This window comes from Podarcis erhardii, assembly GCF_964252035.2.
Source record: "Podarcis erhardii genome assembly, chromosome: 7".
In the NCBI taxonomy this organism is placed as follows: Eukaryota; Metazoa; Chordata; class Lepidosauria; order Squamata; family Lacertidae; genus Podarcis; species Podarcis erhardii.
The window spans coordinates 15993950-16008685 of NC_138511.1; the positions used below are offsets into that span (position 1 = coordinate 15993950).

The window sequence follows — 14736 nt, forward strand, 5'->3', positions numbered from 1 at the left end:
GATGAAAGGAAATATGATTTCTGACATGACTGAGAATCATAGAGCCAGGGACAGAGAACTTTAAAGCATTTAAACTGGGATGTGGAAAATAGGAAAACAATGAGTAGAGGCAGGATTGAAGATTTGGAGATATGCTTCAGAGGTCCAGACTATGAGGAGCCCCAAAAAAGTAATAATTCCAATTTGGATTATAATTTGGTCTTTTTTATTTTATTTGTTTGTTTTAATTGGATTATGATTGGATATGTTGATAGGCCGTTTTTATTGGAAAATTAATAAAAAATATTTTTTAAAAAATGCACAAGGTATCAATTTCCATCACCCAGCAGCCTCTCCAGGAAAGGCTAGGAACATCTGCTGCCTGCTACCCCAGAGAACTGCTGTGAGTCCGTCAGTCATTCAGTTTTATTGCACATAGCCAAAGGCTGCCACAATGTACACAGAATCATTCGACAATTAAAAGAAAATATACTGGATTGATACAAAAGACTTAAAACATTTATATTATCAAAACATTACGTACTCTAAACAGAGCTATAAAAGTACCCCAATATACAAATTAAGACATTAAACAGTAAAATTCATAAGCTAAAATCGTCACATGGCCACTAATATATCAAAAAACAATGTCAATTAATACAGTGTGCAATTTATACTCGGAGTTTGGTGACAAAGATATAGCCTCATGTAGATCGATAGGATCAAATTCATCTCCTTTACAGTTGATGGCTACCTTGGCTATATAATTTGCTCTAATTTTCCTAGCAGCAGTTGCAAAAAGTGCTACACGCCAGGTCACATACTAACCTGTGTCTGCGAGGAGATATAAAATCATGTCAGAGGGTCTCTGGCCAGGGGACCTTGTCATTATAGGTACTAAAAATCTTTCTCTTGCATCATTATATAAGGGACAGTGCAGGATATAATGCATAAGGTCCTCTACTTCAGGACATCCCCTAATGCAAACACGTTCATTTGTTGGTATGCCTCTGTGTCTCCCATCTCTATAAGCAGAGTTTATTGTATTTAATCGTAACTCTGTAAAAGCTTCCCGAAGTTGTGCAAAAGTCAATTCATTAAAATAAGATGTATGTTCATTGGCCTCTCTAAGTTTAAAATACAATGGGGCGCATGTAGATGTGTACATAGAGTTTAGATCGTTTTTAGTTGCCCAGAAGCTTGAGGACCAGAATCTCTCTTTGCTTTTAGTGAAATGGGTAGAGCTCAGAGGACGACTTTTGCTTGTTTGGGGAAGGGAAAGCGATTTCCTGGGGTGTTATGTTGTGTTTTAAGCTGATCTCCCAAGAAATGTGTGACTTTCCTGGTTTCCTTGACAGGGCTATAGCTAAGTAGGCAGAATAGCTGCTTGGCTTGCAGAAGGCCCCGGGGTCCATCCCCAATGGCATCTTCAGGTAGGGCTAGGAAAGACGCCTTGTCTGAAACCCTGAAGAGTTGCTGCCAGTCAGTGTAGACAGTACTAAGCTAGATCGACTGATGGTCTGACTTAATATAAGGGGACATTGTTTAAATCAGCCCTCTATTCAGAATCATGAGGACTGGAAGCTTGATTTACCTTAATCACGAAAGGGCCAAAGCTCAGTGGAAAAGCCCTTGCCTTGCACTCAGGATGTCCCAGGCCCGGTCCCTGGCAACATCTCCCACTGGGGCCAGGGATTGTCCCCAGCCTGAAACCTTGGAGAGCTGCTGCCAGTCCGTGTAGACAACACTGGGCTAGGTGGACTTGATGGCCTGACTTAGTATATGGCAGCTTTTGCTAAGTTTGTGTTCGTGTTTGGTGAGAGGACGGGGGAAGCCGCTTGCTCAGGGGTGGGTGGGCGAGAGCAGGCAGGGACAAAAGGTTGATAAAATAATAATTTTACTATTTATATGCCACCCATCTGAGTGGCACTCTGGGCAGCTCCCAACAAAGAATTGAAAACACAGTAAAACACACAAAAATTTCCTGAACAGGGCTGCCTTCAGGTGCCTTCTGAAAGTCAATAGATGTTTGACATCTCATGGGAGGGCATTCCACAGGGCAGGTGCCACCTCCGAGAAGGCCCTGTGCCTGGTTCCCTGCTCACGAAGCAGAAAGCTCTCTCACCTGCAAGATCCTCCGCAAGGAGTCGACGTAGCTTCTCTCGCTCTGGACGATGGAGCCCAGAATGTGGCGGCGCACAACCTGTACAGAGGGGGTCGGATTAGGTGGGGGTGACTCAAGAGAGCATCATGGAGGAGAGAGGAAGAACTGGGGGGGGGGGCAGCATGCAGGGACCGAATAGGTCTATTGGACTGATCAGCACTAAAAAAGGTAATGCTGAAATCAAGTCAAAGGCGACTACAGGGATACGGCGCTCATCTCGCTTTCAGGTCGAGGGAGCTGGCGTTTGCCCATAGACAGCTTTCCAGGTCATGTGGAAAGCAGGACTAAACCGCTTCTGGCGCAACGGGACACTGTGAGGAAATTCAGAGCGCATGGAAATGCCGTTTACCTTCCCACCGCAGCAGTACCTATTTATTTACTTGCATTGGTCTGCTACAGTTGGAGTTCCTCTAAAACCTAAGTGACTTGCCTTTCTGTCCAAAACCAACACAATTACATAATTAATTTCAGGGTGCTTTGGTAGGTGTTATTGTGGCTTCCTCCAATGACTCCTGGGAACAGAAGTTTGTTCAGGGGGCTGGGCATTGCTAAGGGAGACCCCTGCTCATGGAGCTACAATTCCCAGAGTTCCACGGGAAGAGGGATTGGTTGTAAGAGAACTCTGGGCATGTGAAGAGTGCCTTATTTTTCTTCAACTCGGGACTCAAGGACGTGTTGCAGAGTATGCCAGTCTGGTAGAAGCACAGTTCTCTTATTATTTTCCTTTAGAAAAGAAGAGTCCTGCTGGATCAGGGCAATGGCCTACCAAGGACTAATATATAAAAGGTAAAGGTAAAGAACCCCTGGATGGTTAAGTCCAGTTAAAGGCAACTATGGGGTTGCGCCGCTCATCTCGCATTTGTCCACAGACAGCTTCCCGGGTCCTATGGCCAGCATGACTCAACTGCTTCTGGCACAACGGGACACCGTGACGGAAGCCAGAGCGCACAGAAATGCCGTTTACCTTCCTGCCACAGCGGTACCTATTTATCTACTTGCACTGGTGTGCTTTCGAACTGCTAGGTTGGCAGGAGATGGGACAGAGCAACGGGAGCTCACCCTGTTGCGCAGATTCAAACCGCCAATCTTCCGATCGGCAAGCCCAAGAGACTCAGTGGTTTAGACCACAGCACCACCCGCAGCAGGGGGAGCGGAGGGAGACTCAGGCCCATGGGCCAATTGCGGACCCCGGGGCTCTCTTTTCTGGCCGGCGGGACCCTATCCCAGACCATGCCTCTCACCAGCCCACCCTCCTTGAATGCTTTTTCCCTGGCTGCAGAAGGTGCCCTTTAACTCTGATCATGCCTTTAGATTGTAGAAGAAGCCTTTTTTAAAAAAAGACGAAATGTGCAGGCATTGCTCCACCCATTCCCCCCTCTGGCCCCACCCACCAGTAGCATGCAGCCCTCAGGTGGCTTCCCAGAAGCAAATGTGGCCCTTGGGCTGGAAAAGGTTCCCTGCCCCTGTCTTCAAATTCTAAGATCTTGGGCAAAAAATGTCCTTCTCATCACTTGTTAGCAGATCTTTTTTTTTTTTTTAATGGATATCCACGGGCACCTTCTGCATGCCAAGCAGATGCTCCAGCACTGAGCTATATTTTAGGGTCTCTGCAAAAGCCAGAATTTCCCCCAAAGCAGCCAAGGTGGGTGCAGCTTCCACTCCCTGGAGGTGCTCCAAAACTTTAGAATGAGCCACGTTCCTAAGCACTCACCTGCTGAGGGCTTAACCCTTCGGGCATCGGGCCCAACTCAGGAAACAGTTGCTTCAGATCATTCACCGGGACCTCCAGGAATCCCATTTCCTCCTCTTCGGAATCGCCTGAAGGGGACGCATGCAGACACAAGATTCACACAAGGTCATCTCCAGGGCTACTGGCCCTTGCAGGGAGAAACACAACACAATGCGCTGGAAGAATTTTATTGTGGGCAGCCAGGAACAACAAAGCAACAGGGAATATGGAACGGGCATATTCAAACAACCAGCCAAATTGTGGAATTAGGAATATGAATTTTGCTTCCCCCAGAGGATTCAACACACACTTTCAGGATTGCCAGTCCAGAAACACACCCTTAAAAGATTCAGCTGCAGACATCAAAGCATTGCTTTTAATGGTTCTAGTCCTCATGGAAGCCTCATGCTCTTAAAGGGGCTCAGGAAAGAGCCTGCGAGTTGTATCCCACTAAATCCTTCCAGGGTGGCCCCACTGAAATGAAGGGACACAGGTTAGCCATGTGTTAATTGGGTCTAATATGACTTCCTGCGCCCTTTTCTTTAAATGTTGCTATTCCTTGTTCAACTCTCCTCTCAGAGCCTGCTAGGGACCTCTTGAAAACAACCCTCTATATCTGACACAGAATTCTTCATCCTGGAGCTTTTGCAACCATGTACCCAAAGCAGCTCAAAAATCCAGAGAAGTAACACCCCCAAACGAATCATCTCAGCACAACCGTGCAAGTTCCAAGCTTCCAAGATGCTTTGTAGACCGAGCCAAAATGATAGCGTCATCCTTTTATTTCTGAAGATAGCCGCTCCCATCATCGCATCATCACAGGACGCCTCGCAGCAGGAGGCAGGCGTTTCTGTCCTCCACAATATCATCACAGCCCATTCCTGCCACGTCTTCCAGAACCCAAGACTCTGTATTTTGCCTCCCTCTGTTGCATTTATCTTCCTACCAACTCAGGGGGGCGGTGGAGCTTTTGCCCAGATTGCAACCCCACAAGAGAAGCTTCAGACCCTCCAAGTGTCCCTATTTTCCAGGGTCAGTCCTGGGTTTACAGAAGCCGTCCCAGTTTCTGATTTAATCCCAGAATGTCCTGTTTTTCCTTAAATGTAAAGGTAAAGGGACCCCTGACCATTAGGTCCAGTCGTGGACGACTCTGGGGTTGCAGCACTCATCTCGCTTTACTGGCTGAGGGAGGCAGCCTACAGTTTCCGGGTCATGTGGCCAGCATGACTAAGCCGCTTCTGGCGAACCAAGGCAGTGCACAGAAACACCGTTTGCCTTCCCGCCGGAGCGGTACCTATTTATCTACTTGCACTATGATGTGCATTCGAACTGCTAGGTTGGCAGGAGCAGGGACCGAGCAACGGGAGCTCACCCCGTCGCGGGGACTCGAACCACCAACCTTCTGATTGGCAAGCCCTAGGCTCAGTGGTTTAGACCACAGCACCACCACCACCACCACCACCCCGCGTCCCTTTGCTTTTCCTTAGGTTGTCCCTATTTCCATCAGAGAAATTTTGCAGGGAATGGAATTATATGACCCCCTGAGCCAAGGAGATAAGTAACTATGCAACCTTTAGAAGACATTTGAAGGCAGCCATGGATAGGGAAGTTTTTAAATGTTTTATTATATACCGTATTTTTCGCTCTATAAGATGCACCAGACCACAAGACGCACCTAGTTTTGGGAGGAGGAAAATAAGAAAAAAAATATTCTGAATCTCAGAAGCCAGAACAATAAGAGGGATCACTGCGCAGTGAAAGCAGCAATCCCTCTTGCTGTTCTGGCTTCTGGGATAGCTGCGCAGCCTGCATTCGCTCCATAAGACGCACACACATTTCCCCTTACTTTTTAGGAGGGAAAAAGTACGTCTTATAGAGCAAAAAATATGGTATGTTGGAAGCCACCCAGAGTGGCTGGGGCAACCCAGTAAGATGAGTGGGGTACAAATAATAAAATTATTGTTGTTATTATGGAACAGGACATCCCTATTCTCACTGGAGAAATGTTGGCAGGTGTGAAGGTTGCTCCAGCCTGCTCTGGGGTCAAGGGTCAGCCTGTCTTTCTATGCTGCGCTAGGCTGAACATGTGCGCAGACAGCATTTCCCTTCACTGCTTGGGAAGTTGCAACTCCCCAGTTCCCCCAATTCTGCACACCTCAGGGAATGTGAAATCAGAATGACCTCAGAAGGATACAGCAAATGGCAAGGGAGAAAAGGTTTGAGTATAAAAGCAACCAGGTTCTTAAGTTAAACTAACTTTAACCACCTCCACTTTCATAGAACCATAGAATTGTAGAGTTGGAAGGGACCCCCAAGATTAATCTAGTCCATGGGTAGGCAAACTAAGGCCTGGGGGGTTCCAGCCCAATCGCCTTCTAAATCCAGCCCACGGACGGTCCAGGAATCAGCGTGTTTTTACATGAGTAGAATGTGTGCTTTTATTTAAAATGCATCTCTGGGTTATTTGTGGGGCATAGGAATTCATTCATTTTTTCTCCCAAAATATAGTCCGGCCCCCCGCAAGGTCTGAGGGACAGTGGACCGGCCCCCTGCTGAAAAGGTTTGCTGACCCCTGATCTAGTCCAACCCCCTGCAATGCAGGAATCTCAGCTAAAGCATCCATGACATAAGAAGATGAGAAAAACACTTTCCCGTCCCAGACCCCGACAGCCAGCAAAACTTGCCTGCTGAGTCATCTCTGACTGGCACATGACAAGACCAAGATTTATTTTTATTTTCTTTGGGGGTGCCAGAGAGGGGTAAACTGCAGCGGCTGATGGGACCACTGAGCTTGGCTCTTTGCTGAAGGAGGAAGCCTGAGTCAAATATAAATAAATGCCAGGGGCCTTACCTGAAAGAGATGAAGAGGAGGAGGAGGAAGAGGAAGAGGAACGGATGATGATGAATTCCCGGTTGGACCGGTGCCGTTTACGCCACATCTCACCCTTCAGGGGTGCCGCTCGCCCGACCCTCCACCCCGTCCCACCAAACCCTCTAGCCAGCCTGGACTGACTGTCCCCAAACTTCCTCTTTCTCCGAGCTCAGGGCAATCTCTAGTTCCCACTCGCATGCAGGGAGATCTTGGCAAAGGGGTCTCCGGAGGAAGAAAGGTTGCATCGCAACCAGCTGCAAGGAGGAGCTGGCAAATGGGAAGGGGCGGAGGGCAAAAGAAGGAAGAGCAGCGCAGGGTGTTAGCTGCCCAGGGAGGGGTGGGGATCGGAGGGCACCAGAAATAGACCAGCAAAGGGTGACCTTTTCCTTCCCTAATTTTGGAACAGCTGCTCTGCTGGGACAGCAGCCATGCGGGGAGGAAGGGTTTGGGACGGAAACAGCCAGAGGGGCAGACAGGGAAAGTGCTGGGCTGGAGGGGGGCATGAATGGAGAACCTGGCAACCAACACCAGCAGAGGAAAATATTTTGGAGAGGGACAAAGCAGCAGACCCACCTGAAGCAGTGAAGGCAGCAAAAATTGCATCGGCAGCTAAATTACCTTCTGCCAAAGACACGGTCGGTTTGCAAAACTGAGGTTCCCTACGAGGACCCCAGGCGTTTGGACCAGATGACCCCTAAGCCCCCCCCCCCCTTTCCAATTGTCCAGCTCTATGCTTCAGGGGATGCGGGTGGCACTGTCGGTTAAACCACAGAGCCTAGGACTGGCCGATCAGAAGATCGGCGGTTCGAATCCCTGCGACTGGGTGAGCTCCTGTTGCTCGGTCCCTGCTCCTGCCAACCTAGCAGTTCGAAAGCATGTCAAAGTGCAAGTAGATCAATAGGTACCACTCCAGCAGGAAGGTAAACGGCGTTTCCGTGCACTGCTCTGGTTCACCAGAAGTGGATTAGTCCTGCTGGCCACATGACCCGGAAGCTGTACGCCGGCTCCCTCGGCCAATAAAGCGAGATGAGTGCTGCAACCCCAGAGTTGTCCACGACTGGACCTAATGGTGAGGGGTCCCTTTACCTTTACACTTCTGTTATTTTCTGCCCTCCAGATGCAACAGGGTATTAAATGCAACTGCATTCTGAAGACCCCCCACCTGTTTTCTACAACTAAAAATAATAAAAAATAATGGAAGGTGCATAGGTGAAGGAAGAGCCTGCAAGCTCTTAAAATTAACCCCCAGAAATCATTTCCTAATGGAGCATGTGACAGAAGTCGAAGAGAAGGAGGAGTGTAACTCAGGGCTGGAGCACTTGCTTGGCATGCAGAAGGACCCAGGTTCAATTCCTGGCGGCATCTCCAGGTAGGCCTGGGACATGGGGGGAGCCTGCCTCAAACCCTGGAGAGCTGCTGCCAGCCAGTGCTGACCACTGTTCTGACAGCTTCCTCTCTTTCTGTTGAAACGAGGCCTTTAATCCAAACCAGGCTGACCCCTGACTCCAGAGCAGGCTGGAGCAACCTTCATAAAAGGTAAAGGGACCCCTGACCATTAGGTCCAGTCGTGGCTGACTCTGGGGTTGCGGCACTCATCCCGCTTTATCGGCCAAGGGAGCTGGCGTACAGCTTGTGGTTCATGTGGCCAGCAGGACTAAGCCGCTCTGGCGAACCAGAGCAACGCACGGAAACGCCGTTTACCTTCCCGCCAGAGGGGTACCTATTTATCTATTTGCACTTTGACGTGCTTTCGAACTGCTAGGTTAGCAGGAGCAGGGACCAAGCAAGGGGAGCTCACCCCATCGGGATTCGAACCGCCGACCTTCTGAACAGCAAGTCCTAGGCTCTGTGGTTTAACCCACAGTACCACCTGCATCCCTTGGAGCAACCTTCATACCTGCCAACATTTCTCCGATGAGAATAGGGACATCCTATTCAATAATAATAATAATAATTCTACTATTTGCACCCTACTTATCTGACAGGGTTGCCTGAGCCACTCTGGGCAGCTTCCAACATACAGTGGTACCTTGATTCTCGAACGTAATCTGTTCTGGGGGTCCGTTCAACTCCCCAAACCATTCAAAACCAAGGCACAGCTTCCGATTGGCTGCAGGAGCTTCCTGCGGAAGCGGAAGGTGTGTCGGACGTTCGAGTTCTGAAAAAATGTTCGCTAACCAGAACACTTACTTCTGGGTTTGCGGCATTCGGGAGCCAATTTGTTCGGCAACTAAGGAGTTCGAGAACCAAGATACCACTGTGTATAAAAACATAATAAAACATTAAACATTTTTTAAAAACTTCCGTATACAGGGTTAACCCCCTTCACATGTATTCTAAAAGGTTGTATCTCCTTGGCTCGGGGGTCAGACAACTCCATACCCATTTCTATAATGAAAATAGGGACACGCTAAGGAAAAGCGGGACATTCCAGGATCAAATCCGAAACCGGGACAGCTTCTGCAAATCTGGGACTGCCTCTGGAAAATAGGAAAACTTGGAGGGTCCCAAAACAGTAAAGGAGAAAAGGCAGGCAAGTCCTTGCCCCGAAGATCTGACATTCCAAAATCCGAAGGCTGTCAAAGCAGCGAACTACGAAAAGCAAGGGTTGGCACATCAACAAAGACCATGAGCTCTAGCCACAGGTGTGCCACTATGCAGCGGCTGGCACAAGCAACTACGAGGTCCGCACCCGCAACTAGAAGGCGCAACCAGATCTGCGCACAGTAAGCAAGGCTTCAAGCTCGCTCGCCACTGCCTGGTGCATGAGATCGAGAGGTGCTGGGGCCCTCAGTGTCGCTGGGAAGCCACACTCCCCAACAACAAAGCCCACTCTCTTTTAGAATCACAGACTTGCAGAGCCGGAAAGGACCCCCAAAAGGTCCGCATCTGTAAGACCTCGATCATTCCGTGTGGCAGCATCTACACTTCGGAACTCACTGCCTATTGAGATCAAGCAGAAGACTTCCCTGCAGGACACTTTTAGGTGCCTGCTAAAAGCATTCTTGTTTGGTCAGGCCTTTGCATATATATGCTTAGAAAGTTGAGGTGATCATTAAATCTGCTTTGGTATTTTAAATTTTTGCAAGTTTTAAAGCAGGGTTGTGATTTTTTTCTTGATTTCACCATTTTGAAGTTATGTTTTTATTAAGACTTTTTTTGCATTGGATCAGATTGTTTTAAAGTGAGTGATCTGTTTCTTCAGCCTATAAACCATCTTGGGTATAGTAATTTAGAAAGGGGGCGAACAAATTAAAAGTGAAGTGAAATGAATTCTTTTCATAACCCGCTTTGCGGGTGGGTTTTTGTTTTTTTGCAATCCAGCTGTATGAAATAAAGAAACAGATAAATCTAGCCCAGTGGTGTAGCGTGGGGGGGGGGCATGGACCCGGGTACAAAATTCAGCGGGGGCACAACCAGACAGCCCCAGTAACGGAGGAAGGGTGGCTGCACGCGGCCATTGACTTCCATAGGGAAGGCTTAGCAACACAACTACACAATGAAAGTTTTAAAGTTAAAAGCAATAACTGAAATGCAATAAATGCCTTCTGCACCCTAAAACATTTCCATTCTGCCAGGGCTATCACAGGTGATTAAGAATACAGCACATCCTTCTAAAATGGTTTCAAAGATCCTGGTTTTTAACTTTTTTTTTATACGCTCTCTAAAGCAGGGCTTCATGTTCTTATTTACTGTAAACCTCTTTGTTGGGGGTTTTTTAAAATGATAATAATAATAAATTTTTATTTAAATCCCGCCCTCCCCAGCTGAAGCCGGGCTCAGAGCGGCTAACAACAGTAAAATAATACAACATTCTAAAATCATTTAATTATAAAATCAGTTCAAATCAAATTAATGGCAACCATTGGGCTAGATTTCTGTGAGGATTGCCAAAGGAGGGAATCAGGCTGTGCCCTGGCCAAAGGCCTGGTGGAACAGCTCTGTCTTGCAGGCCCTGCAGAAAGATGTCAAGTCCTGCAGGGCCCTAGTCTCTTGTGACAGAGCGTTCCACCAGATCGGAGCCACAGCCGAAAAAGCCCTGGCTCTAGTTGAGGCCAGCCTAACCTCTCTGTGGCCTGGGACCTCCAAGATGTTTTTGGTTGAAGACCGTAAGTTCCTCTGTGGGACATACCACGAGAGGCGGTCCCGTAGGTACCAGGGTCCTAGGCCATATAGGGCTTTAAAGGTTAAAACCAGCACCTTAAAGCTGATCCTGTACTCCACCGGGAGCCAGTGCAGCTGGTATAGCACCGGGTGAATGTGATCTCGCAGCGAGGACCCCGTAAGGAGTCTCACCGCAGCATTCTGCACCCGCTGGAGTTTCTGGGTAAGTCTCAAGGGCAGCCCCACGTAGAGTGAGTTACAATAATACAGTCTGGAGGTGACCGTCACATGGATCACAGTGGCTAGGTCAGGACGAGAGAGGTAAGGAGCCAACTGCTTAGCTTGGCGGAGATGAAAAAATGCCATCTTTGTTATAGCTGCAATCTGCGCCTCCATGGAAAGGGAGGTGTCGAAGATAGTAGTATGGAAATATTTTTTATAAACAAAATAAATACAGAGGGTCTTTGAGGACACACAGAGTGCCTTTGCTCTATGCCACTAGTTGCAATGTGTTCTGGGTGCGGGAGGTCGAAGCAGTCCTCTGTGTTTGTGTACGTGTTGGGGAGCAGAGCTTCCAGATTCCCCCCCGCCCCCCGATAGCAACACCACCCTGCTTTTGGTAGCCTCTGCAAAAACAACAGCACTCTTGAGGATGTGCAAAGTGTGCGGGTTCCGGGGTGGGGGCAACCCCCAGCAAGGCCCTCTTCACTAGCAGAGGCAAGCTGAGACACAGAAGCTCACACACTACAAAACTCCACTGCAAATCATGCTACCTCATCTCGAATGGAGACAGGATCCGGCAGGGCATGAGGCCCCCAGATCCGTACCTCTGTCCATGGACAGCTTGTGGGCTTTGGAAAGCTCCCCAGTCCAGGACAAAGAGCGCTTCCTGCCTGGCTCCATGGCACTCCTGCCTGGCTCTCCGTCCCCTACAGCCAGGAAAACATCAGAAGAAAGGCAGAAAGAAAATACTGTGTTTACTCTCCTCTCCCCTTCCTTACACAGCCAGGCATGCTTGCTAACTTCAGGGAAGTTCTCTCAACAGCCGCTGGGGGGGGAGGGAGGCAGCAAGCTCAAAGGGATTTTTGCCCCCCACCCCAAACCAGCAAAGGGCAAAGTGGGCGCTTGTCTCGCAGGGTGCAGCTTCAGACGGCACCAGCCCTAGCTGTGTTCCAGTTGCATATATATGCATGTATTTGCACTGGTTAAGTCAGCGAAGCTACAAGAGGAAAGAATCATGAAAAACCCAAGCAAGTTCCGCTTGTTCCCAGTTGTTCGTTTTGCCCACGTAAGCAGATCCTGCAAGGAGGTACACCCCCAAGGATGTTTCGCAACGGCCCAGAGAGGGAAGTGGGGTTTTGTAGCCTCAGAAGCCCTGCGGCTGGGAATCCTCCTTGTGAACTCAGCGTGGCACACGCAAGGGAAAGGATCGCTGTACTTTCCGTGTGTGTGTGTGTGTGTGTGTGCGCGCGCATAAGAGAGACAGACAAACTAACTAACAGACAGACAGAATTGGGGCAAGCAGCTGATATGAGCCCCAAGTGCACCATGCAGCAAATAAACCTGTTCTTTGTTTGTTTGTTTGTTTTTATTAAAGATTTCCTTGTGAAACAAACAATTATTATTATTTTTTTAAAAAAGCTACTTTACGTGTGATTTAGTTACACGGCTGCAGCTTTGCGCAGATGCTGCGAAAATGAATGAATGAACACAGAGTCGTTTGGGGGGTGAGGAACAGTCAGAAGAGACTGTCCGAGATGCCAGGCAAGCTTCCTGGAACCGAGTAAGGATGGCAGAGGGCTTTAAAGGCTCTTTCTGCGCTGGATTTTGCTGCTGCTAAAAGGGCTTTATAATACCTCTACTAGGCTCTGGGAAGGTTGCATGAGGCTTCTGGAAGGCTGCATAGGATTCCAGCAAAATCTCACAGGTAAGATAGGAATAGTCATGCAGGAGAGGTTCTGTTGGGGGGGGGTTTCTTCCTGACTTTCCGCGCTTTGGCCTTTGCCCGAAAGTAACCCCCATGTAAGTTGTGGGCCTACCAAAGGTGTCATGGGCTTTGAAGTCAAACTTGGAATGAAAGGGAGAAACAGCGAAGAGGAAGGCACGTTTGGCAAACCCTCGCCGTGATCAACTCCCACCCATAACCTATGTCCCCACTGTGGAAGGACGTGTGGACGTGTTTATGGAAGACAATCATACCCGGCTACGAGGGATCGCTGAAGAAAGAAAGAAAGAAAGAAAGAAAGAAAGAAAGAAAGAAAGAAAGAAAGAAAGAAAGAAAGAAAGAAAGAAAGAAAGCCACTGAAATTCATGTGGATCCTCTGGTAATTTCAATGAGTAAAACTTACTTGGCCCTCCCAGACATGCATGGCCTCACAGTGGTGCCAGAGTTTGGGCTGCCAGGCCAGCAATCGCCACGGTCAACTCCTGCCTGGAAACCTAGGTCCCCACAGCGGCAGAGCTACCTGCTTCAGCACCGGGAGCGGCATACATCCCTGGGCGTGCGCGGCAAGTGGCGCAAGTCCCAGGGGTCCGCAGCAAGCAGCGAGTGTCTTGGGGGGGGTGGCGAGTCCCAGGGGGCAGGGGCAGCCACGGTGGCACACACACACCCGGGATGGCACCCGAGGCAGGCCGCTTCCCCCGCCCCCACCTTTGTCCACCAGTGGGTCCCCACTGTGGAAGGACGTGAGGATCCAGAATTGGCCTCCACAGTCACTTATGGACTCACTGTTAAAACCGTGTTTATGGAAGACAATCTGACTCGGCCACGAGGGATCGCAGAAGAAGAAGGAGGAGGAGGAGGAGGAGGAGGAGGAGGAGGAGGAGGAGGAGGAGGAGGAACATTTAAAGCCCTACAACATCACCAGTGATTTTCTTCTCAGGGGGAAAAGGTGCCGTTACTTGCGTACGCTTGAGTACCGCCAGGAAAAAAGATCGCTTTAAACAGCCACGGCTTCCCCTGAAGATGAGAGAAGGCAGAACTGATAAGCACCTACTTTGCCTCTGTCTTAACCCAAAGGGAAAGCAATGCCCAACCTGGTGATAACAGAATAAATGATGCAAGGAGGGGGCTGTAGCCCAAGATAGGAAAAGAAGTAGTAAGGGAACACCTAGCTATTTTAAGTGAATTCAAATCTCCAGGGCCTGTTGAGCTGCACCCAAGGGTACTAAAAGGAGCTTGCGGATGTAATCTCAGAGCCTCTGTGTATAATCTGTGACAGTTCTGGGAGAACGTGCGAGATCCCTGCAGGCTGGAGGTGGGGAAATACCATCCCCATTGGACAGAAGACCCAGGCCGATGGGCTGAACCCAAAGCATGGTCACCAAGGGTGCCTCATCATCCAGGGAAGAGAAAAGCAAAACCACAGCAGCCTCTTTGGAAGAAAGAGGGAATATAAAACGTAGCAAGAAGAAACAAAATAAATATGTCCCCTCGACACATTTAGCACACATCAAGGGCTAGAGGGATTTACAAGACAGTGTAGGATAATGCAAGATTTTTAGTTTTTTTTAAAAAAGCCTTTACAGTAGTACCTCGGGTTACATACGCTTCAGGTTACAGACTCCGCTAACCCAGAAATAGTACCTCAGGTTAAGAACTTTGCTTCAGGATGAGAACAGAAATTGTGCTCCGGAGGCGTAGCAGCAGCAGGAGGCCCCATTAGCTAAAGTGGTGCTTCAGGTTAAGAACAGTTTCGGGTTAAGAACAGACCTCCGGAACGAATTAAGTACTTAACCTGAGGTACCACTGTACAGTCATACCTCAGGTTAACTATGCTCCAGGTTGAGCATTTTCAGGTTATGCTCTGCGGCGACCCGGAAGTAACGGAATGCCTTACTTCCGGGTTTCGCCGCTCGCGCATGCACAGATGCTCAAAATGACGTCAC

General features: G+C 48.8%; 1 protein-coding gene and 1 long non-coding RNA gene across 10 annotated transcripts in view; one reads left to right on the forward strand and one right to left on the reverse strand.

Annotated features, from left to right (window-relative positions):
- ARHGEF10L (Rho guanine nucleotide exchange factor 10 like) overlaps positions 1-14736 on the reverse strand; it is a 136244-nt gene that overhangs the window by 81210 nt on the left and 40298 nt on the right. For 5 of the 9 annotated variants that reach the window (XM_081870778.1, XM_081870777.1, XM_081870776.1 and 2 more), the window contains 3 exons: positions 11676-11777; positions 3855-3961; positions 2105-2182 (listed from right to left, as the gene is read on the reverse strand). In XM_081870778.1, coding sequence (XP_081726904.1) covers positions 2105-2182; positions 3855-3961; positions 11676-11777 — 287 coding nt within the window. Of the gene's footprint in view, positions 1-2104; positions 2183-3854; positions 3962-6723; positions 6827-11675; positions 11778-14736 lie in introns of those variants that run through there. The other 4 variants (XM_081870779.1, XM_081870783.1, XM_081870782.1 and 1 more) reach the window with 2 other exon arrangements.
- On the forward strand, positions 7218-9823 carry LOC309347090. The gene is made up of 2 exons (XR_014158840.1): positions 7218-7379; positions 9088-9823. It is a non-coding gene; the product is annotated as an uncharacterized lncRNA (long non-coding RNA).